The sequence below is a fragment of the Dendropsophus ebraccatus genome, chromosome 13 (assembly GCF_027789765.1).
Source record: "Dendropsophus ebraccatus isolate aDenEbr1 chromosome 13, aDenEbr1.pat, whole genome shotgun sequence".
Lineage (NCBI taxonomy): Eukaryota > Metazoa > Chordata > Amphibia > Anura > Hylidae > Dendropsophus > Dendropsophus ebraccatus.
This window is the reverse complement of record NC_091466.1, coordinates 1,541,340-1,564,285: the sequence shown is the minus strand read 5'-3', so window position 1 is coordinate 1,564,285 and position 22,946 is coordinate 1,541,340. Positions and strand designations below refer to the sequence as shown.

The 22,946-nt window shown below is 51.2% G+C and overlaps 1 protein-coding gene across 1 annotated transcript in view; it reads left to right on the top strand.

Annotated features, from left to right (window-relative positions):
* The window catches only part of DAP3 (death associated protein 3), a 57,409-nt gene extending 39,662 nt beyond the window's left edge, over positions 1-17,747 (top strand). Inside the window, exons 12-13 of the mRNA XM_069949288.1 lie at positions 11,998-12,115; positions 17,356-17,747. Of these exons, the coding sequence (XP_069805389.1) occupies positions 11,998-12,115; positions 17,356-17,441 (204 nt within the window). The 3' untranslated portion in view covers positions 17,442-17,747. The remainder of the gene's footprint in view (positions 1-11,997; positions 12,116-17,355) is intronic.
* Positions 17,748-22,946: the final 5,199 nt, after the last annotated feature.

Here is a 22,946-nt window from a genome sequence, read left to right as displayed (position 1 = left end):
ACTGGCCCTATTACATAAGGGTGGTCGGGAATATATCAGTAATAGGACACTGGCCCTATTAGATAAGGGTGGTCGGGGAATATATCAGTAATAGGACACTGGCCCTATTACATAAGGGTGGTCGGGGAATATATCAGTAATAGGACACTGGCCCTATTACATAAGGGTGGTCGGGGGATATATCAGTAATAGGACACTGGCCCTATTACATAAGGGTGGTCGGGGGATATATCAGTAATAGGACACTGGCCCTATTACATAAGGGTGGTCGGGGAATATATCAGTAATAGGACACTGGCCCTATTACATAAGGGTGGTCGGGAATATATCAGTAATAGGACACTGGCCCTATTACATAAGGGTGGTCGGGGAATATACTAGTAATAGGACACTGGCCCTATTACATAAGGGTGGTCGGGGAATATATCAGTAATAGGACACTGGCCCTATTAGATAAGGGTGGTCGGGGAATATATCAGTAATAGGACACTGGCCCTATTAGATAAGGGTGGTCGGGGAATATATCAGTAATAGGACACTGGCCCCATTACATAAGGGTGGTCGGGGAATATATCAGTAATAGGACACTGGCCGTATCACATAAGGGTGGTCGGGAATATATCAGTAATAGGACACTGGCCCTATTACATAAGGGTGGTCGGGGAGAGGTTGTTGGTCACTATTTGGCAGGTTGTTCCTGAGCTGGAAGAGTCCATTGTGTGGGGGGAGATCTGTGCTGGTCTCTCCCTGGATGCTGGATGACTGTATATGAGCAGCAGTGTAATATGGAGATATCCTGTGTAATATAGAGGAGGAGGAGGAGACATAAGTAGTGCAGCCCCTCTCTATATCACTATGTGTGACCCCTCTATATCACTATGTGTGACCCCTCTATATCACTATGTGTGACCTCTCTATATCACTATGTGTGACCCCTCTCTATATCACTATGTGTGGCCCCTCTCTATATCACTATGTGTGACCTCTCTCTATATCACTATGTGTGACCCCTCTCTATCACTATGTGTGACCCCTCTCTATATCACTATGGGTGACCCCTCTCTATATCACTATGGGTGACCCCTCTCTATATCACTATGGGTGACCCCTCTCTATATCACTATGGGTGACCCCTCTCTATATCACTATGTGTGACCCCTCTCTATATCACTATGTGTGACCCCTCTATATCACTATGTGTGACCTCTCTCTATATCACTATGTGTGACCCCTCTCTATATCACTATGTGTGACCCCTCTCTATATCACTATGTGTGACCCCCCTCTATATCACTATGTGTGACCCCTCTCTATATCACTATGTGTGACCCCTCTATATCACTATGTGTGACCTCTCTCTATATCACTATGTGTGACCCCTCTCTATATCACTATGTGTGACCCCTCTCTATATCACTATGTGTGACCCCCCTCTATATCACTATGTGTGACCCCTCTCTATATCACTATGTGTGACCCCTCTCTATATCACTATGTGTGACCCCTCTATATCACTATGTGTGACCCCTCTATATCACTATGTGTGACCCCTCTATATCACTGTGTGTGACCCCTCTCTATATCACTATGTGTGACCCCTCTATATCACTATGTGTGACCCCCCTCTATATCACTATGTGTGACCCCTCTCTCTATATCACTATGTGTGACCTCTCTATATCACTATGTGTGACCCCTCTCTATATCACTATGTGTGACCCCTCTCTATATCACTATGGGTGACCCCTCTCTATATCACTATGTGTGACCTCTCTATATCACTATGTGTGACCTCTCTATATCACTATGTGTGACCCCTCTATATATCACTATGGGTGACCCCTCTCTATATCACTATGGGTGACCCCTCTCTATATCACTATGGGTGACCCCTCTCTATATCACTATGTGTGACCCCTCTCTATATCACTCTATGTGTGACCCCTCTATATCACTATGTGTGACCCCCTCTCTATATCACTATGGGTGACCCCTCTCTATCACTATGTGTGACCCCTCTCTCTATCACTATGTGTGACCCCTCTCTCTATCACTATGTGTGACCTCTCTCTATATCACTATGTGTGACCCCTCTCTATATCACTATGTGTGACCTCTCTATATCACTATGTGTGACCTCTCTCTATATCACTATGTGTGACCCCTCTCTATATCACTATGTCTGACCTCTCTCTATATCACTATGGGTGACCCCTCTCTATATCACTATGGGTGACCCCTCTCTATATCACTATGGGTGACCCCTCTCTATATCACTATGGGTGACCCCTCTCTATATCACTATGGGTGACCCCTCTCTATATCACTATGTGTGACCCCTCTCTATATCACTCTATGTGTGACCCCTCTATATCACTATGTGTGACCCCCTCTCTATATCACTATGGGTGACCCCTCTCTATCACTATGTGTGACCCCTCTCTATATCACTATGTGTGACCCCTCTCTATATCACTATGTGTGACCCCCTCTCTATATCACTATGGGTGACCCCTCTCTATCACTATGTGTGACCCCTCTCTATATCACTATGTGTGACCCCTCTATATCACTATGTGTGACCCCTCTCTATATCACTGTGTGACCCCCTCTCTATATCACTATGGGTGACCCCTCTATATCACTATGTGTGACCCCTCTCTATCACTATGTGTGACCCCTCTCTATATCACTATGTGTGACCCCTCTATATCACTGTGTGACCCCTCTCTATATCACTATGTGTGACCCCTCTATATCACTATGTGTGACCCCCCTCTCTATATCACTATGTGTGACCCCTCTCTATATCATTATGTGTGACCCCTCTATATCACTATGTGTGACCTCTCTATATCATTATGTGTGACCCCTCTATATCATTATGTGTGACCCCTCTATATCACTATGTGTGACCTCTCTATATCACTATGTGTGACCCCTCTCTATATCACTATATGTGACCCCCCTCTCTATATCACTATGTGTGACCTCTCTATATCACTATGTGTGACCCCTCTCTATATCACTATGTGTGACCCCTCTCTATATCACTATGGGTGACCCCTCTCTATATCACTCTATGTGTGACCCCTCTCTATATCACTATGGGTGACCCCTCTCTATATCACTATGTGTGACCTCTCTATATATCACTATGTGTGACCCCTCTCTATATCACTATGTGTGACCCCTCTCTATATCACTATGTGTGACCCCTTTCTATATCACTATGTGTGACCCCCTCTATGTGACCCCCTCTCTATATCACTATGTGTGACCCCTCTATATCACTGTGTGACCTCTCTATATCACTGTGTGACCTCTCTCTATATCACTATGTGTGACCTCTCTATATCACTATGCGTGACCCCCCTCTATATCACTATGTGTGACCCCTCTCTATATCACTGTGTGTGACCCCTCTCTATCACTATGTGTGACCCCTCTCTATATCACTATGTGTGACCCCTCTATATCACTATGTGTGACCCCTCTCTATCACTATGTGTGACCCCTCTCTATCATTATGTGTGACCCCTCTCTATCACTGTGTGACCTCTCTATATCATTATGTGTGACCCCTCTATATCATTATGTGTGACCCCTCTCTATCACTATGTGTGACCTCTCTATATCATTATGTGTGACCTCTCTATATCATTATGTGTGACCCCTCTATATCATTATGTGTGACCCCTCTATATCACTATGTGTGACCTCTCTATATCACTATGTGTGACCCCTCTCTATATATATATATCACTATGTGTGACCCCTCTCTATATCACTATGTGTGACCCCTCTCTATATCACTATGTGTGACCTCTCTATATATCACTATGTGTGACCCCTCTCTATATCACTATGTGTGACCTCTCTCTATATCACTATGTGTGACCCCTCTATATCACTATGTGTGACCCCCTCTCTATATCACTATGTGTGACCCCTCTCTATATCACTATGTGTGACCCCCTCTCTATATCACTATGTGTGACCTCTCTCTATATCACTATGTGTGACTTTCTCTATATCACTATGTGTGACCTTTCTCTATATCACTATGGGTGACCTTTCTCTATATCACTATGGGTGACCCCTCTCTATATCACTATGGGTGACCCCTCTCTATATCACTATGGGTGACCCCTCTCTATATCACTATGGGTGACCCCTCTCTATATCACTATGGGTGACCCCTCTCTATATCACTATGGGTGACCCCTCTCTATATCACTATGGGTGACCCCTCTCTATATCACTATGGGTGACCCCTCTCTATATCACTATGGGTGACCCCTCTCTATATCACTATGGGTGACCCCTCTCTATATCACTATGGGTGACCCCTCTCTATATCACTATGGGTGACCCCTCTCTATATCACTATGGGTGACCCCTCTCTATATCACTATGGGTGACCCGGCAGTGTTAGTGTTTCTGTGGTGAATATTTAGTTAGAAGCATAGAAGATGTCAGCAGGAAAAGCCCCCCTGCTCCATCTAGTCTAGTTGTGAGTAGTTCAGGACATGGAGGCTGGAGACTGGCTGCACCCACTGCACACACAGGAGAAGCTGCTGTATATACAGTATATATTCCCTCAGAAGTCGCCCCAGGATCATGTAGGACATTAGGGAGAAGCTGCTGAGCCGGTGTGATAGATATCTCCCCTGGTATATGACCGGCCATTTATCAAGGAGCAGGAGGCTGAGTTGGAGCTGCGGCTTACCGACCCCACAGCCCTGGTGTTCAGGATAGCCTACTGGAAGGCTCTACCAAGAAGTAGGACGGAGCTGCCAACACCAAGAAAAGGAATTGATAACCGGCATTGGTGGGACATACGATGAGAAGGCCATAGCCGTCAGGCAAATATTGACAAGATACTAAGAGCAGATAAAATCATCTCCCATCTTATCCCCCATTATCCACAAAGAACGGACAGACTTGTCCATAGCTATTTACCTGGAAAAACTTCTGACTATGATAAAATGAAGGGCGCCTTTAAATGTGGACACATATGTGTAAATCAAAGCAAATCCTTCTCCTGGATTGGTACTGGCCAAACCTATGAATTGTATACCTGCTATCATGCCCCAAGGGCTACGTGGGCAAAACATTTAGGAGCCTCCGTCAGACTAAGGGAGCGTGTTGGCGACATCAGAAATAAGAGACACCAGTAGCCATACACTTCAAGGATGGACATCCCGCTAAGTGAGGAGTCCTAGAAGGAACGCCAAGGAGATTACAGGATCTTCCTACAGAAGGAAGCCCCATGGACGTTCAAGCTCAACACAATGAAACCGCAGGGATTAAATGACTTCATTTCATATAGGTGCTTCACATAATAGAACTTCTACATACCTGCTGCACGGGAAGGAATACCAAGTAGCATAGTAGCCATCTGGGAATGGAAATTGCCTTGATGGATACTAGTCCAAGAAACAAGATGGAGTGGAGTCGGAAGTGAGGCTTGGAACGCACATGCGCTCCAAGTTAGGTTATCACATGACATTTAGAAGTCACATGAAAAAAACGTCATCACCGTGCAGAGATATGATGCTGCAGTCACAGAGTGGTTGACAAGGATGTCAATCAAAAGGGAGGCGGTATCATGGCCTACATTTAGGGAAGCCTGGAGATAAGAATCATCAGACCCTACCACATGGAGACCCTGCATTGATGTCCGAACACTACAAGCGCAACAAGCCCCTGAGGACTAATCGCACAAGAAACACGTAGGACTAGTAATAGAGACTGGGTGCAATTACAAATACATCTGTGCAATATGAATTACATGTATAAAAAAGACGCAATATAATGGATGAGGACTTGATGGACAAAAACCATATAGCAATGCGTTGGTCTATTAAAATCTAAAGAGAACATGGTGTGTCTGGATCTGCAAACTCTTAACAATAGGAATACAAAGTGAACAGGTTGTAGAATATTCAGGCACTGCTCCTTTCCGGAGACACCAACTTGTATAGAAAAATCAACATAAAAACATCAAATGTAAAACATGGAGGTAGAAAACCACGTGCTAGATCTAGAACACAGTTCCTGTCCAGAAAAACACCTATACAAACGGGGGGGGAGACATACATAAGGGAAAAGAGGGGAAGGGAGAAAATTTTCGCCACGCCAGAACCACTGAGTCCACTCATCCCATTGAAGTCACAGTCTGCCCATCACAGTGGGCCCCCAGACAGCCACGTGATAAGCTCTGGTGAGGATTTAAAATCCATCCACGATCTCCACCTGATGTTAAATTTGGTCCCTGTATTATGCTCATCTGACCTTAACTCCTCCATACACATGATCAGGTTAAAGGCTTCTACCCATGTGCCCCTAGAAGGGGCAGACTGTGACTTCCACAACCTCGGTATAATCTGCCTAGTTGCCAACAAGAAATATCCTAAGAGGCTCTTCTTGATTTTGGAGAGGGAGCCCGATAACACAGACAGGAGAGCCATTTCTGGAGTAAAAGTTACAGACGCCCCTGTGACCTTATTGTACAGATCCTCAACTCCCCTCCATAAGTCGGCAACAGGTGTACAGGACCACCAAATATGAATCATGGAACCCACTGCCGAGGAGCATCTCCAACACTGGTTGGATACTGAAGGATGCATTTTATGTTGCTTTTCTGGAGTCTTATACCAGTGTGTCAATATTTTATAGTTGAGTTCCTGAAGTGTACTAGACACCGAAAATGTATGAGTCAAAATAAATGACTTTGACCATTCTTCTTCAGTGAGCTCTTTACCCAGCTCTCCCTGCCATGCAGTCTGGAACCCCAAGGGCAGGTCCCCTGTCCCTTCCTTCTGAAATGAGAATGCCATAAATCAATGAGATGGTATGCGTAGGTGCCTCAGTGGCCATACAGAGTTGTTCAAACAATGTTAAAGAGGCTGTTAACACCGATATCGGGGCCAAGGACTTAGTTTGCCCTCTGAGTTGAAGGTACTGAAGCCACATACCTGCCTGCATAGGCCTATCTCCTCTGAGGTCATTTAAAGTTCGCACCCCTCTCTGTCCCATAACATCTCGAATCCTTGGAGTGAAAGGCTCCACCCCAGAAAATAGTGGGGAGCCACTAGAGAACTGCGTGAAATGCTGGTTCCCAAACAGTGGAGTAAGAGGCCCCGGGAGATTAGCCAAGCCAGTGGTGGATGCAAAACGCCTCCAGGCCCGAACCAGAGCTGCCAACATAGGAGAGAGCCCCAGGTCTCCCACCGCTACCGTCCTGGGGACCCAAAAGACCCCTCTAGCTTTGTGTACATTAATAGAGTGTTCGATTTCCACCCATAATTTAGAATTGCCGTGATGTAAGAGGTCCACCACGGACTTGGCAATGGCAGCCCTATGATAAAGGGTGAAATCAGGTATAGCTGCGCCTCCCCTGTGTTTCGCTCTAACCAATAGGGCATGACCGAGTCTAGCCCTAGAATTCCCCCATATGAATTTGGAAGTCGGCCGCCAGAGCTTTTTTAGATAGGAGCTAGGAACACTCATAGGAACTGTCTGGAACACATATAAAAACTTGGGTAGCGAGTCCATTTTCAGTACACTCATTTTGCCAAACCACGATAGTGGCAGGGAGCTCCAGCTCTGGAGGTCCTTCTCTTTGAACTAAATTATAAACCAATTCTAGCTCAAGTAGAGAAGTCCAGGATCCGACGGAATAGCTACACCCAAGTATTTAATATGATCCAACCTCCACCTAAATGGGAAGCTATCCTGCAAAGCCAATACCTCCGTGGCAGGGATTGTAATATTTAAAATATCTGATTTCTGCAAATTTACTTTGAAATTACTAAGCACCCCAAAGGCCTCAAACTCCTTCAGCACACTGGGCAGACTGAGTCCAGGCGAAGACAAAAAGAGCAGTAGGTTATCTGCGAACAGGGAAAGCTTATGCTCCCTGCGCCCTACCTGAACCCCTCGCACCCATTCCCCCTGAGTGCATTAGCGAGCGAATCCTTTACTAGAATATGTAGGAAAGGGGGCATCCCTGTCTGGTACTGTTTGACACTACAAACGGGTCAGACAGGGAGCCATTAACTCTCACCTGTGCAGAGGGACCCACATACAAGGCCGTGATACGCACAATGAATTTAGGGCCTAGCCCTATAGCTCGAAGGGTCGCCTCCAGAAAGCCCCAGTAAACTCTATCAAATGCTTTCTCCGCGTCGACGGATAAGAGGCACAAGGGGCTTCCTGTGAGGCGAGCCTTGGAGATCAGGGATATTGTCTTAATGGTGTTATCCCTGGCTTCTCGGGAGGGAACGAAACCAACTTGTTCCGCTGGTATCATGCCCGGTACGTGGGGTTGTAAGCGCAGGGCTAGCATTTTAGAATAAATCTTTAAATCAATATTGATTAAGGATATGGGCCGGAAGTTTCCGCACACCGTGGTATCCTTTCCGGGCTTTGGTAATACCGTTATGTGTGCCCTAAGGGCCTGTGGGAGAAAGGGACAGCCCCCTGATATAGCGTTGAAGGTGGACAACATCAAAGGAGCCAGTGACTCACCAAGAACTTTGTAAAATCTGGGGGATAACCCGTCAGAGCCAGGACTCTTGCCCGTCTTCAGCACGACCGCCATCTCCTCAACCTTGAAGTCATCGTCCATGGTTGATGCCTCAGATGCAGGAATTCTCCCAGGAGCGTGTTCAGCTAAGTAGGCGTCTCTTTTATCAACCATGTCCGGTGGCTCACGGCTCTCCACCTGCAGGTTATATAAAGAGCAATAGTACTTCCGGAATTCCTCCAGAATATCGTAGGTAGAGTGTACTATACCCTTAGAGGGGGAGTTAATAGAGAACAGATAGGGTTGCGATGTTCTAGGGTGTAACGTCCTGGCTAGAAGCGTACCGCTCTTAACTCCATATTCAAAATAATTACATCTCATTTTGTCCCGAAAACATAAGGATCTTTTGTCTAGGATAGATAGAATGGCTTGTCTGAGAGTGAGGATTTCAGCAGTTAATGCAGGCGTGGGTTTGGTTTTATTTGACATCTCCCTGTGGTCCAGATCCGTTAACATCTTTTTCAACTTGGCGGAGCTCTCCCTCTTGAGACGAGCTCCGTGGGAAATGAAGATACCTCGAAGAACGCATTTAAGCGCCTCCCACTTCACGGGTGAACTCATTGGGTCATCTACATGGACTCTCTCGAACTCAGCTATGGCTTTTTTGAGATCAGAGAGACAAAGAATATCATTCAATAGGTTATCATTAAGGCGCCAGCTATAACCTCTCGAGCGGGAGAACTTCTGCCCAAAGGATCCCAGGACTGGGGCGTGATCGGACCACAGGAAGATGTCAATGGAGGCTCTGGGATTATGGTCCAGAAGGGCGTGCGAAACAAATAGGTGATCCAGCCTACAGTAGCTGTTATGGGCTTGAGAATGATGGCTAAAGTCCTTAACCCCGGGATGCAGCAGTCTCCAAAGATCGACCAGGCGAAAGCGAGACAACTCTTTTTTTGAGTCTACGAATGGCATTCTTGGGGACCGAGGACCTACCTGTCGAAGAAACCAGAGCCGCGTCAAAGCAGAGATCCAACATCGCATCCATCTGCGAAGTTTGCTAGCTCATGCAAAACCTTTAGGCCAAAGGCAACTTGTCCCTGGTTTGGGAAATAAACATTGGCAAGTGTTAACACAGAGATAGACAACTTAATTTTAGCAAATAAAAATCTGCCTTCAGGATCTAGATTCGTTTCTATGATCTCGTGTTGCAGTGATCTATGTAAGGCTATAGAATTGCCACAGACCTTCCTATTGGGGTGGGTTCCATGAAGCCACGTGTTATAGTATTTAGAGGAACATTTCGGGGTACTGTGGGCTGTGAAATGTGTTTCCTGGAACATGGCCACCATGACCTTCTTTTTGTGCATGCGGTATAAAATTTGCCCCTGTTTTGAGGGATTATTCAAGCCCCTAACGTTATAAATACAAATAGACACACTAGCCATGGGGGCAGACTAAAGAGTATCGTAATATGAAGTACACTTCTGGCATGGCAAGAGGATGAGGAAGGGAAAGGGGAGGGGGGAAAGAAAGGACAAACCCAACACACACAAACCAACACAAGACAGACATAACAAATATGGTAGGGAAATCAAATTACAAGTGGAATAACGATAAACCAGGAAATTGAGACCAAGACGTCTCTAAGACACTAACAGACAAATGTCTCCGACAGCCTCTGCTGTCTACCCTAGGTGGGGAAGAGGATGATCAAACGGGAAGCAGCCAGACCCTCACAGTAGTATGACAGTAGAAAGTAAACTATATACTCAGCATAACATGAACTCAAAACAATGTTGGCAACACCCTACAGCATAGGCATAGTAACACAAGGCAGGTTACAACAGGAGATGCTCATGGCGTCTTCTCCCTTTGGCGCCTCGCCTTCCGCTGGGATCTGGATTCCACTCTTTGCCAGCCTTCTCCTGGAGATGGAATTGGTAAATTGCAGACCGAAGGCCAATCAGGGAGGGACAACAAAGGAAGTTCAAAAGTTCCAAGAAAATGAGGCAGGTCCCCCAGGGACCGGAACACAGCCGACTTTCCGTCTAATTGAAACTAGTAACCCCATCGATATGGAATGTCCTTCTCTCGTAGAGATGCCAGTATAGGCCGCACCGCTTTGCGTAGCAACAAAGTACGTCTCGCCAAGTCAGGCAAAAGAATCACCGGGCAGCCTTTGTATGTCAGATCCTTAAGTTCTCTTGCCCTGGAAAGGATGGCTTCCTTTTCTTTATAGAAGTGGATCCTGCATATTATATCGTGGGGACGTTGCGGACCAGTAGGTTTAGGGCCCAGGGAACGATGTATGCGATTAATCTCTATCTTATGATCTGGGGACTCTGTAGCATATCCGAGAAGAACTCCGTAGCCCATGCCTCCAATTGATCTGGGCCTATATCCTCTGTCAGTCCTCTGATACGCACATTGTTGCGTCTGTGACTATTCTCCAAATCGTCTAAATGGAGCTGTATCTCTGCTATCTGGGAAGCGTTTTTAAGAATCTCCTTCCTGCGTTGATCTAGGATAGTATATGTCCACTCTTGGGCCTCCTCGGCCTCCACAAGCCTGTGTCCCAGTGAAAGCAGATCTTTATGAATGGCTGCCAGATCCTGTTTATGAGATGCTTCTAAGTTGGCAAAAAGAGAGTTCATCTCGGATCTAGTGGGCATAGCTTTAAGATGTGCCTTCCAGTCCCATGCATCATCATCCGTCTCTCCCCCCTGATTCTCTGGACTGACCTGTGTTGGCCTGGCTGCCTGCGAGGCCGCCACATGTGCCCAAGATGGCGCCCGTTGCGCAGCAGTATATGTAGTGGAAGGGGGCGAAGTCTCTGCGGCTGCATCCGGGACTCCCGGTGAGCGCGAGGAGCCGGCACCCACCGCGTTTTCAAGAGGATCGCCGGCAGAACCGGATGCGTCCATCCCTGCTGGGGAAGAGACTGAGTAGGAAGGAGAAGATGGCGCCTTCTCCGACTGGGAGCCCGCCATCCTTTCCGGCCCCAGAGTTGTGCGGGTGCTGCGCAGGTAACGCTCCATGGAGCCCGACTTGTCAGTTGGAATGCGGCTGCAGGTGTTCCTGCATCTCTTCTGATGCATTTGGGTGTTGCTGGGAGAGATAAATGCTGCTGAGAGCGAATATATCTGTGGAGAGGATCCGGAGCTCGAGCACCGTGTTGCTTACTCCGCCATGTCCAGGCCACACCCCTTGATTTTTGTTTTTTAATTGAGAATAAATAAAAGTTTTAGATCTTAAATTCCTATCATTTCAGTAAGTCTATCTATCTATCTATCTATCTATCTCTATCTCCTGTCTGTCCCTATCCCTATAGATCACACACTGATCAGGAGCTGGTGTCATGTGAGATATATATACATACCCACACCCCTATAGATGACCTGTATGGTACGTATGCTGGTCACGCTCATGATCAGTGTCTTGTATGTCACGTGGTACAGGACGGCTTTGATGCTCTGGATCCATTTGTTCCGCTGCTGGTGACCTCGTACACTGAGAAGGAGTTTGAGAGCTGCTATCGATATTATATAGAGAGACAATGGCTGCAGCACGAGAAAGGTACAGTGCCACCCCTCCCTCGGTGCGCTGCCTGTGCTCCCCTCCTGCCCTCCCTCGGTGCGCTGCCTGTGCTCCCCTCCTCCCCTCCCCCAGTGTGCTGCCTGTGCTCCCCTCCCTCGGTGCGCTTCCTTTGCTCCCCTCCTCCCTTCCCCCAGTGTGCTCCCTCGGTGCGCTGCCTGTGCCCCCCTCCTTCCCTCCCCCAGTGTGCTGCCTGTGCTCCCCTCCTCCCCTCCCTCGGTGCGCTGCCTGTGCTCCCCTCCTTCCCTCCCCCAGTGTGTTGCCTGTGCTCCCCTCCCTTTGTGCACTGCTTTTGCCCCCTCCCCCAATGTGCTGCCTGTGCTCCCCTCCCTCGGTGCGCTGCCTGTGCTCCCCTCCCTCGGTGCGCTGCCTGTGCTCCCCTCCCTCGGTGCGCTGCCTGTGCTGCCCTCCCTCGGTGCGCTGCCTGTGCTCCCCTCCTGCCCTCCCTCGGTGCGCTGCCTGTGCTCCCCTCCTGCCCTCCCTCGGTGCGCTGCCTGTTCTCCCCTCCCTCGGTGCGCTGCCTGTGCTCCCCTCCTCCCCTCCTTCGGTGCGCTGCCTGTGCTCCCCTCCCTCGGTGCGCTGCCTGTGCTGCCCTCCCTCGGTGCGCTGCCTGTGCTCCCCTCCTGCCCTCCCTCGGTGCGCTGCCTGTTCTCCCCTCCCTCGGTGCGCTGCCTGTGCTCCCCTCCTCCCCTCCTTCGGTGCGCTGCCTGTGCTACCCTCCCTCGGTGAGTTGCCTGTGCCCCCTTCCTCCCCTCCCTCGGTGCGCTGCCTGTTTTCCCCTCCTCCCCTCCCTTGGTGCGCTGCCTGTGCTCCCCTCCTCCCCTCCCTCGGTGCGCTGCCTGTGCTCCCCTCCTGCCCTCCCTTGGTGCGCTGCCTGTGCCCCCCTCCCCCAGTGTGCTGCCTGTGCTCCCCTCCCTCGGTGCGCTGCCGGTGCTCCCCTCCTCCCCTCCCTTGGTGCGCTGCCTGTGCTCCCCTCCCTTTGTGCACTGCTTTTGACCCCTCCCCCAGTGTGCTGCCTGTGCTCCCCTCCCTCGGTGCGCTGCCTGTGCTCCCCTCCCTCGGTGCGCTGCCTGTGCTCCCCTCCCTCGGTGCGCTGCCTGTGCTCCCCTCCCTCGGTGTGCTGCCTGTGCTCCCCTCCTCCCCTCCCCCAATGTGCTGCCTGTGCTCCCCTCCTCCCCTCCCTCGGTGTGCTGCCTTTGCTCCCTTCATCCCCTCCCCCAATGTTCTGCCTGTGCTCCACTCCTGCCCTCCCTCGGTGCTATGCCTGTGCTTCCTTCCTCCCCTCCCTCGGTGCGCTGCCTGTGCTTCCCTCCTCCCCTTCCTCGGTGCACTGCCTGTGCTTCCCTTCCCCTGGTGCGCTGCCTGTGCTCCCCTCCTCCCCTCCCCCTGGTGCGCTGCCTGTGCTCCCCTCCTGCCCTCCTCCTGGTGTGCTTCCTGTGCTCTCCTCCTGCCCTCCCTCAGTGCGCTGCCTGTGCTCCCCGGCTGCCCTCCCTAGGTGTGCTGTATGTGCACCCCTCCTCCCCTACCCAGTGTGCTGCCTGTGCTCCCTTCCTCCCCTCCCTCGGTGCGCTGCCTGTGCTCCCCTCCTGCCCTCCCCCTGGTGCGCTGCCTGTGCTCCCCTCCTGCCCTCCCCCTGGTGTGCTGCCTGTGCTCCCCTCCTGCCCTCCCTCGGTGTGCTGCCTGCGCTCCCCTCCTGCCCTCCCTCGGTGTGCTGCCTGTGCTCCCCTCCCCCAATGTTCTGCCTGTGCTTCCCTCCTCCCCTTCCTCGGTGCACTGCCTGTGCTTCCCTCCCCCTGGTGCGCTGCCTGTGCTCCCCTCCTGCCCTCTCCCTGGTACGCTGCCTGTGCTCCCCTTCTGCCCTCCCCCCTCTGCGCTGCCTGTGCTCCCCTCCTGCCCTCCCTCGGTGCGCTGCCTGTGCTCCCCTCCTACCCTCCCTCAGTGCGCTGTCTGTGCTCCCCTCCTCCCCTCCCCCAGTGTGCTGCCTGTGCTCCCCTCCCCCAGTGCACTGCCTGTGCTCCCCTCCTGCCCTCCCTCGGTGCGCTGCTTGTGCTCCCCTCCTGCCCTCAATCGGTACACCGCCTGTGCTCCCCTCCTGCCCTCCCCCAGTGTGCTGCCTGTGCTCCCCTCCCCCAGTGTGCTGCCTGTGCTCCCCTCCCTCGGTGCGCTTCCTTTGCTCCCCTCCTCCCTTCCCCCAGTGTGCTCCCTCGGTGCGCTGCCTGTGCTCCCCTCCTCCCCTCCCCCAGTGTGCTGCCTGTGCTCCCCTCCTCCCCTCCCTCGGTGCGCTGCCTGTGCTCCCCTCCCCCAGTGTGCTGCCTGTGCTCCCCTCCTCCCCTCCCTCGGTGTGCTGCCTGTGCTCCCCTCCTACCCTCCCTCAGTGTGCTGTCTGTGCTCCCCTCCTCACCTCCCCCAGTGTGCTGCCTGTGCTCCCCTTCCCCAGTGCACTGCCTGTGCTCCCCTCCTGCCCTCAATCAGTACACCGCCTGTGCTCCCCTTCTTCCCTCCCCCAGTGTGCTGCCTGTGCTCCCCTCCCCCAGTGTGCTGCCTATGCTCCCCTCCCTCGGTGCGCTTCCTTTGCTCCCCTCCTCCCTTCCCCCAGTGTGCTCCCTCGGTGCGCTGCCTGTCCTCCCCTCCCTCGGTGCGCTGCCTGTGCTCCCCTCCCCCAGTGTGCTGCCTGTGCTCCCCTCCTTCCCTCCCCCTGGTGCACTGCCTGTGCTCCCCTCCTGCCCTCCCTCGGTGCGCTGCCTGTGCTCCCCTCCTGCCCTCCCTCGGTGCGCTGCCTGTGCTCCCCTCCTGCCCTTCCTCGGTGTGCTGCCTGTGCTCCCCTCCTGCCCTCCCTCGGTGCTATGCCTGTGCTTCCCTCCTCCCCTTCCTCGGTGCACTGCCTGTGCTTCCCTCCCCCCGGTGCGCTGCCTGTGCTCCCCTCCTCCCCTCCCCCTGGTGCACTGCCTGTGCTCCCCTCCTGCCCTCCTCCTGGTGTGCTTCCTGTGCTCCCCTCCTGCCCTCCCTCGGTGCGCTGCCTGTGCTCCCCTCCTGCCCTCCCTCGGTGCACTGCCTGTGCCCCCCTCCCCCAGTGTGCTGCCTGTGCTCCCCTCCTCCCCTCCCCCAGTGGGCTGCCTGTGCTCCCCTCCTCCCTTTCCCCAGTGTGCTGCCTGTGCTCCCCTCCTGCCCTCCCTCGGTGCGCTGCCTGTGCTCCCCTCCTGCCCTCCCTCGGTGTGCTGCCGGCGCTCCCCTCCTGCCCTCCCTCGGTGTGCTGCCTGTGCTCCCCTCCTGCCCTCCCTCGGTGTGCTGCCGGCGCTCCCCTCCTGCCCTCCCTCGGTGCGCTGCCGGTGCTCCCCTCCTGCCCTCCCTCGGTGTGCTGCCTGTGCTCCCCTCCCCCAATGTTCTGCCTGTGCTCCCCTCCTTCCCTCCCTCGGTGCGCTGCGCTGCCTGTGCTTCCCTCCTCCCCTCCCCCCGGTGCGCTGCCTGTGCTCCCCTCCTGCCCTCCCCCTGGTGCGCTGCCTGTGCTCCCCTCCTGCCCTCCCTCGGTGTGCTGCCTGTGCTCCCCTCCTGCCCTCCCCCTGGTGCGCTGCCTGTGCTCCCCTCCTGCCCTCCCCCTGGTGCGCTGCCTGTGCTCCCCTCCTGCCCTCCCCCTGGTGCGCTGCCTGTGCTCCCCTCCTGTCATCCCCCTGGTGCGCTGCCTGTGCTCCCCTCCTGCCCTCCCTCGGTGCGCTGCCTGTGCTCCCCTCCTGCCCTCCCCCCTGTGCGCTGCCTGTGCTCCCCTCCTGCCCTCCCTCGGTGCGCTGCCTGTGCTCTCCTCCCTCAGTGCGCTGTCTGTGCTCCCCTCCTCCCCTCCCCCAGTGTGCTGCCTGTGCTCCCCTCCCCCAGTGCACTGCCTGTGCTCCCCTCCTGCCCTCCCTCGGTGCGCTGCTTGTGCTCCCCTCCTGCCCTCAATCGGTACACCGCCTGTGCTCCCCTCCTGCCCTCCCCCAGTGTGCTGCCTGTGCTCCCCTCCTCCCTTCCCCCAGTGTGCTCCCTCGGTGCGCTGCCTGTGCTCCCCTCCTCCCTTCCCCCAGTGTGCTCCCTCGGTGCGCTGCCTGTGCTCCCCTCCTCCCCTCCCTCGGTGCGCTGCCTGTGCTCCCCTCCCCCAGTGTGCTGCCTGTGCTCCCCTCCTCCCCTCCCTCGGTGTGCTGCCTGTGCTCCCCTCCTACCCTCCCTCAGTGCGCTGTCTGTGCTCCCCTCCTCCCCTCCCCCAGTGTGCTGCCTGTGCTCCCCTTCCCCAGTGCACTGCCTGTGCTCCCCTCCTGCCCTCCCTCGGTGCGCTGCTTGTGCTCCCCTCCTGCCCTCAATCGGTACACCGCCTGTGCTCCCCTTCTTCCCTCCCCCAGTGTGCTGCCTGTGCTCCCCTCCCTCGGTGCGCTTCCTTTGCTCCCCTCCTCCCTTCCCCCAGTGTGCTCCCTCGGTGCGCTGCCTGTGCCCCCCTCCTTCCCTCCCTCGGTGCGCTGCCTGTGCTCCCCTCCTCCCCTCCCTCGGTGCGCTGCCTGTGCTCCCCTCCCTCGGTGCGCTGCCTGTGCTCCCCTCCCCCAGTGTGCTGCCTGTGCTCCCCTCCTCCCCTCCCTCGGTGCGCTGCCTGTGCTCCCCTCCTCCCCTCCCTCGGTGCGCTGCCTGTGCTCCCCTCCTGCCCTCCCCCTGGTGGGCTGCCTGTGCTCCCCTCCTGCCCTCCCCCTGGTGCGCTGCCTGTGCTCCCCTCCTCCCCTCCCCCTGGTGCGCTGCCTGTGCTCCCCTCCTCCCCTCCCTCGCTGCGCTGCCTATGCCCCCCTCCTTCCCTCCCTGGGAGCGCTGCCTGTGCTCCCCTCCTGCCCTCCCCCTGGTGCACTGCCTGTGCTCCCCTCCTGCCCTCCCCCTGGTGCACTGCCTGTGCTCCCCTCCTGCCCTCCCCCTGGTGCACTGCCTGTGCTCCCCTCCTGCCCTCCCTCGGTGCGCCGCCTATGCCCCCCTCCTGCCCTCCCTCGGTGCGCTGCCTTTGCTCCCCTCTTGCCTTCCCTCTGTGCGCTGCCTGTGCTCCACTCCTTCGGTTCGCTGCCTGTGCTCCCCTCCTACTCTCCCTCTGTGCGCTGCCTGTGCTCCCCTCTTGCCTTCCCTCTGTGCGCTGCCTGTGCTCCACTCCCTCGGTGCGCTGCCTGTGCTTCCCCCCCCCCCCCCTCTCCCGGTCCCTGTATAATAATGAGAATATGTCCTGTTTCCAGCCCGGACAGAGCAGGGGAAGATGGAGATTTTGTTCCTGTCAAACTTCAACCCACGAGAGATGGAAAAGATCTGCGCCTTCCTGTGATGTGCCTTACCTCCTCGGGACAGCCCCCCTGCACCTGCCGGACCTCACCAAGAAGAGCCCTCCAGACTATACACCCTGCCTGACTTTACCGTTGGGTGTGGGAGTGACAGGGCGGGCTGTAGTTACTGTGTCCCTGAGGGGCCCCCTGTGAATGTAGTGATGGGAGACTCCAGAGAACCCTCCATTCTGATGTCATGGACACGCCTCCAGCAGAGGAACCACCCCTGAGGATCCAGACTGGGAGAAAGACTGCTGCTTTTTTTTGCATCTAAAAGGTTGAAAATACAATAAACTTAATAAGCCATGCGTTTCCCGTGTGTATATGGCTCCTGTGTGGAACCATGCGTCTCTTGATCGCTATGTATACTGCTCCTGTGGGGAGCCATGCGTCTCCCGATCGCTTTGTATACGGCTCCTGTGCGGAGACGTGTTAGATGGGGGTTGGTCTGGAATTGGAGTCAGTGTAATCATATTCAGTAATTCATAGGAATGTAGAAGATCATCTTTGAAGTGTAAAATATGTTTTCTTCTTGGCTTGGATGGTAGCTAACGAGGTCGGGGACACTGGATGGTAGCTAACGAGGTCGGGGACACTGGATGGTGGCTGACGAGGTTGGGGGACACTGGATGGTGGCTGACGAGGTCGGGGGACTCTGGATGATGGTTGACGAGGTCGGGGGACACTGGATGGTGGCTGACGAGGTCGGGGGACTCTGGATGGTGGCTGACGAGGTCGGGGGACTCTGGATGATGGTTGACGAGGTTAAGGGACACATGATGGTAGGTGTTGAGGTTGGAGGAGCAGCTGTGGAGGGCATGGAGTAACCAGGAAGACAACGGGGAGCATGGACAGGTAACGTATACAGGATTAATGCTACTGTTCCATTGGAGAAGGGAGTCTATCAAAAGAGGAAGGGTTTGGAAAAATTTTAGACCATTTGGGGACCTTGGATCGACACACCAGGATTCCCCTCTAGATTTCTTCAGTGGACTTTATGGAGGCTTTTCTTTTGCTTGCTGATCAGAACTCTGCTTGGCGAGTGTATTGGAGAGGTTGTTCTAGTGAGAACGCTATGTTGGTGCATGCTTACCTTCCCACACACACGGCCTGACGTCGTGGAGAGAACGCTATGTAGCCCTCTGTTGGTGCATGCTTACCTTCTCGCGCTCACGGCCTGACTACGTAGAGAACGCTATGTAACCCTCTGTTGGTGCACGCTTACCTTCTCACACACACGGCCTGACATCATAGAGAACGCTATGTAACTCTCTGTTGGTGCATACTTACCTTCTCACACACACGGCCTGACATCATAGAGAGTGCTATGTAACCCTTTGTTGGTGCATACTTACCTTCTCGCGCTCACGGCCTGACATCATAGAGAACGCTATGTAACTCTCTGTTGGTGCATACTTACCTTCTCGCGCTCACGGCCTGACATCATAGAGAACGCTATGTAACTCTCTGTTGGTGCATACTTACCTTCTCACACACACGGCCTGACATCATAGAGAACGCTATGTAACTCTCTGTTGGTGCATACTTACCTTCTCACACACACGGCCTGACATCATAGAGAGTGCTATGTAACCCTCTGTTGGTGCACGCTTACCTTCTCACACACACGGCCTGACATCATAGAGAACGCTATGTAACCCTCTGTTGGTGCATACTTATTTTCTCGCGCTCACAGCCTGACATTATAGAGAACGCTATGTAACCCTCTGTTGGTGCATACTTACCTTCTCGCGCTCACGGCCTGACATCATAGAGAACGCTATGTAACCCTCTGTTGGTGCATACTTACCTTCTCGCGCTCACAGCCTGACATCATAGAGAATGCTATGTAACCCTCTGTTGGTGCATACTTACCTTCTCACACACACGGCCTGACATCATAGAGAGCGCTATGTAACCCTCTGTTGGTGCATGCTTACCTTCTCGCGCTCACGGCCTGATGTTGTTCTTTCCCCATTTTGTGAGTTTTGTGCGGGAGTTTTCTTTTTCCCCTCAGTAAATGTTGTTTTCTTATTTTTCTTGTTGGATATCGCTAGGGGACTGTTGGAAGACTCTTCATCATCTGTATGTCTTATTTTAGTTGATGTGCATTTCTACTACCTCCACCTAAAGGCCCAAACCAACAGGCCAACTGATAGGAGGAACAAAAAGGAAAAAAAGCCTGAACGCAAACTCTTGATTCTCCTGGATTATGGAAACTATTGCCTTTTGTTATTACCATGAAGGTGTTGGGGTTCCTGAGCATCTAAGGACTCACTCCACCTGCTTAACTGCAGCCTCCTATGCAGAAATCAGATACCTCTGGAAGAGATCAGCCGAGACATCACGTAGCCAAGCCCGTCTATATTTGTGCAGCATTATAAGCTCGACCCGTCTGACCCATCAGCCTTTGGCAGACTAGTGCTTCAAGTTGGTGCTGATAAAAAAAATAAAAAAAAAGTCCCACCCCGTGTCTTTGCTTTTCCAATTCCAATGTGCAGCTGTAGGACGTCTGGGAAGGGAAAAATAATTGACCAGCACAAGTATCCTTCCGAATTACCACTAGTTATGGATCTCCTCTCTACATTTGGCAGATACTCGGGGTGAAAAATTAATTGGGACAAATCAGCACTGCTGCCCATAACCACCTCCAAATGACAGGTAATCTGGAGGTGGTTATGGGCAATGAAGGGGTGTTCACTGGCTGTCTGGGGTGCTGACGGAAAATCTGAGGTGGTTGCAGGTAAACTGGGGTGGGTACAGGTAATTCGGGCGGGTACAGGTAATCTGGGGTGGTTACAGGTAATCTGGGGTGGGTACATGTAATCCGGGGTATGTACAGGTAATTCGGGCGGGTACAGGTAATCTGGGGTGGGTACAGGTAATCTGGGGTGGTTACAGGTAATCCGGGGTATGTACAGGTAATCCGGGGTGGGTCCAGGTAATCTGGGGTGGTTACAGGTAATCCGGGGTGGTTACAGGTAATCCGGGGAGGGTACGGGTCATTAATGATTTACGTTGCCAGGCATGCCGGCAGAATTTGGAACAAGCGATCATCAGTGTATATTATAAAGTGTGTGTATATACACAGTGGTGCCTTAGATTAGGAGCATAATTAGTTTCGGGACAGGTGCTTGTAATCAAAATCCACTCTTACACCAAAACAAATGTTTCCATAAGAAATCACTGAAATGCAGACAATTGCCTCCAACCCCCAAATATACTGATTATTATTCTGAATAACATGTAGGAGAGATGAAACAATAAGCAGCAGCTGGATATGTGATATATAAGTTACTGTATAGTATAGCAGCATGTGGTGTATAATGTATAGTAACTGTATAACCCTGATAACACAGCAGCTGGATATGTGATATATAAGTTACTGTACAGTATAGCAGCATGTGGTGTATAATGTATAGTAACTGTATAACCCTGATAACACAGCAGCAGCTGGATATGTGATATATAAGTTACTGTACAGTATAGCAGCATGTGGTGTATAATGTATAGTAACTGTATAACCCTGATAACACAGCAGCTGGATATGTGATATATAAGTTACTGTACAGTATAGCAGCATGTGGTATATAATGTATAGTAACTGTATAACCCTGATAACACAGCAGCTGGATATGTGATATATAAGTTACTGTACAGTATAGCAGCATGTGGTGTATAATATATAGTAACTGTATAACCCTGATAACACAGCAGCAGCTGGATATGTGATATATAAGTTACTGTACAGTATAGCAGCATGTGGTGTATAATGTATAGTAACTGTATAACCCTGATAACACAGCAGCTGGATATGTGATATATAAGTTACTGTACAGTATAGCAGCATGTGGTGTATAATGTATAGTAACTGTATAACCCTGATAACACAGCAGCTGGATATGTGATATATAAGTTACTGTACAGTATAGCAGCATGTGGTATATAATGTATAGTAACTGTATAACCCTGATAACACAGCAGCTGGATATGTGATATATAAGTTACTGTACAGTATAGCAGCATGTGGTGTATAATGTATAGTAACTGTATAACCCTGATAACACAGCAGCAGCTGGATATGTGATATATGTTACTGTACAGCCAATCAGCATGTGGTGTATAATGTATAGTAACTGTATAACCCTGATAACACAGCAGCTGGATATGTGATATATAAGTTACTGTACAATATAGCAGCATGTGGCGTATAATGTATAGTAACTGTATAACCCTGATAACACAGCAGCTGGGTATGTGATATATAAGTTACTGTACAGTATAGCAGCATGTGGTATATCATGTATAGTAACTGTATAACCCTGATAACACAGCAGCTGGATATGTGATATATAAGTTACTGTACAGTATAGCAGCATGTGGTGTATAATGTATAGTAACTGTATAACCCTGATAACACAGCAGCTGGATATGTGATATATAAGTTACTGTACAGTATAGCAGCATGTGGTATATAATGTATAGTAACTGTATAACCCTGATAACACAGCAGCTGGATATGTGATATATAAGTTACTGTACAGTATAGCAGCATGTGGTGTATAATGTATAGTAACTGTATAACCCTGATAACACAGCAGCTGGATATGTGATATATAAGTTACTGTACCGTATAGCAGCATGTGGTGTATAATGTATAGTAACTGTATAACCCTGATAACACAGCAGCAGCTGAATATGTGATATATAAGTTACTGTACAGTATAGCAGCATGTAATATATAATGTATAGTAACTGTATAACCCTGATAACACAGCAGCTGGATATGTGATATATAAGTTACTGTACAATATAGCAGCATGTGGCGTATAATGTATAGTAACTGTATAACCCTGATAACACAGCATCAGCTGGATATGTGATATATAAGTTACTGTACAGTATAGCAGCATGTGGTATATAATGTATAGTAACTGTATAACCCTGATAACACAGCAGCTGGATATGTGATATATAAGTTACTGTACAGTATAGCAGAATTTGGTGTATAATGTATAGTAACTGTATAACCCTGATAACACTGCAGCAGCTGGATATGTGATATATAAGTTACTGTACAGTATAGCAGCATGTGGTGTATAATGTATAGTAACTGTATAACCCTGATAACACTGCAGCTGGATATGTGATATATAAGTTACTGTACAGTATAGCAGCATGTGGTGTATAATGTATAGTAACTGTATAACCCTGATAACACTGCAGCTGGATATGTGATATATAAGTTACTGTACAGTATAGCAGCATGTGGTGTATAATGTATAGTAACTGTATAACCCTGATAACACAGCAGCTGGATATGTGATATATAAGTTACTGTACAGTATAGCAGCATGTGGTATATAATGTATAGTAACTGTATAACCCTGATAACACAGCAGCTGGATATGTGATATATAAGTTACTGTACAGTATATCAGTATGTGGTATATAATGTATAGTAACTGTATAACCCTGATAACACAGCAGCTGGATAAGTGATATAT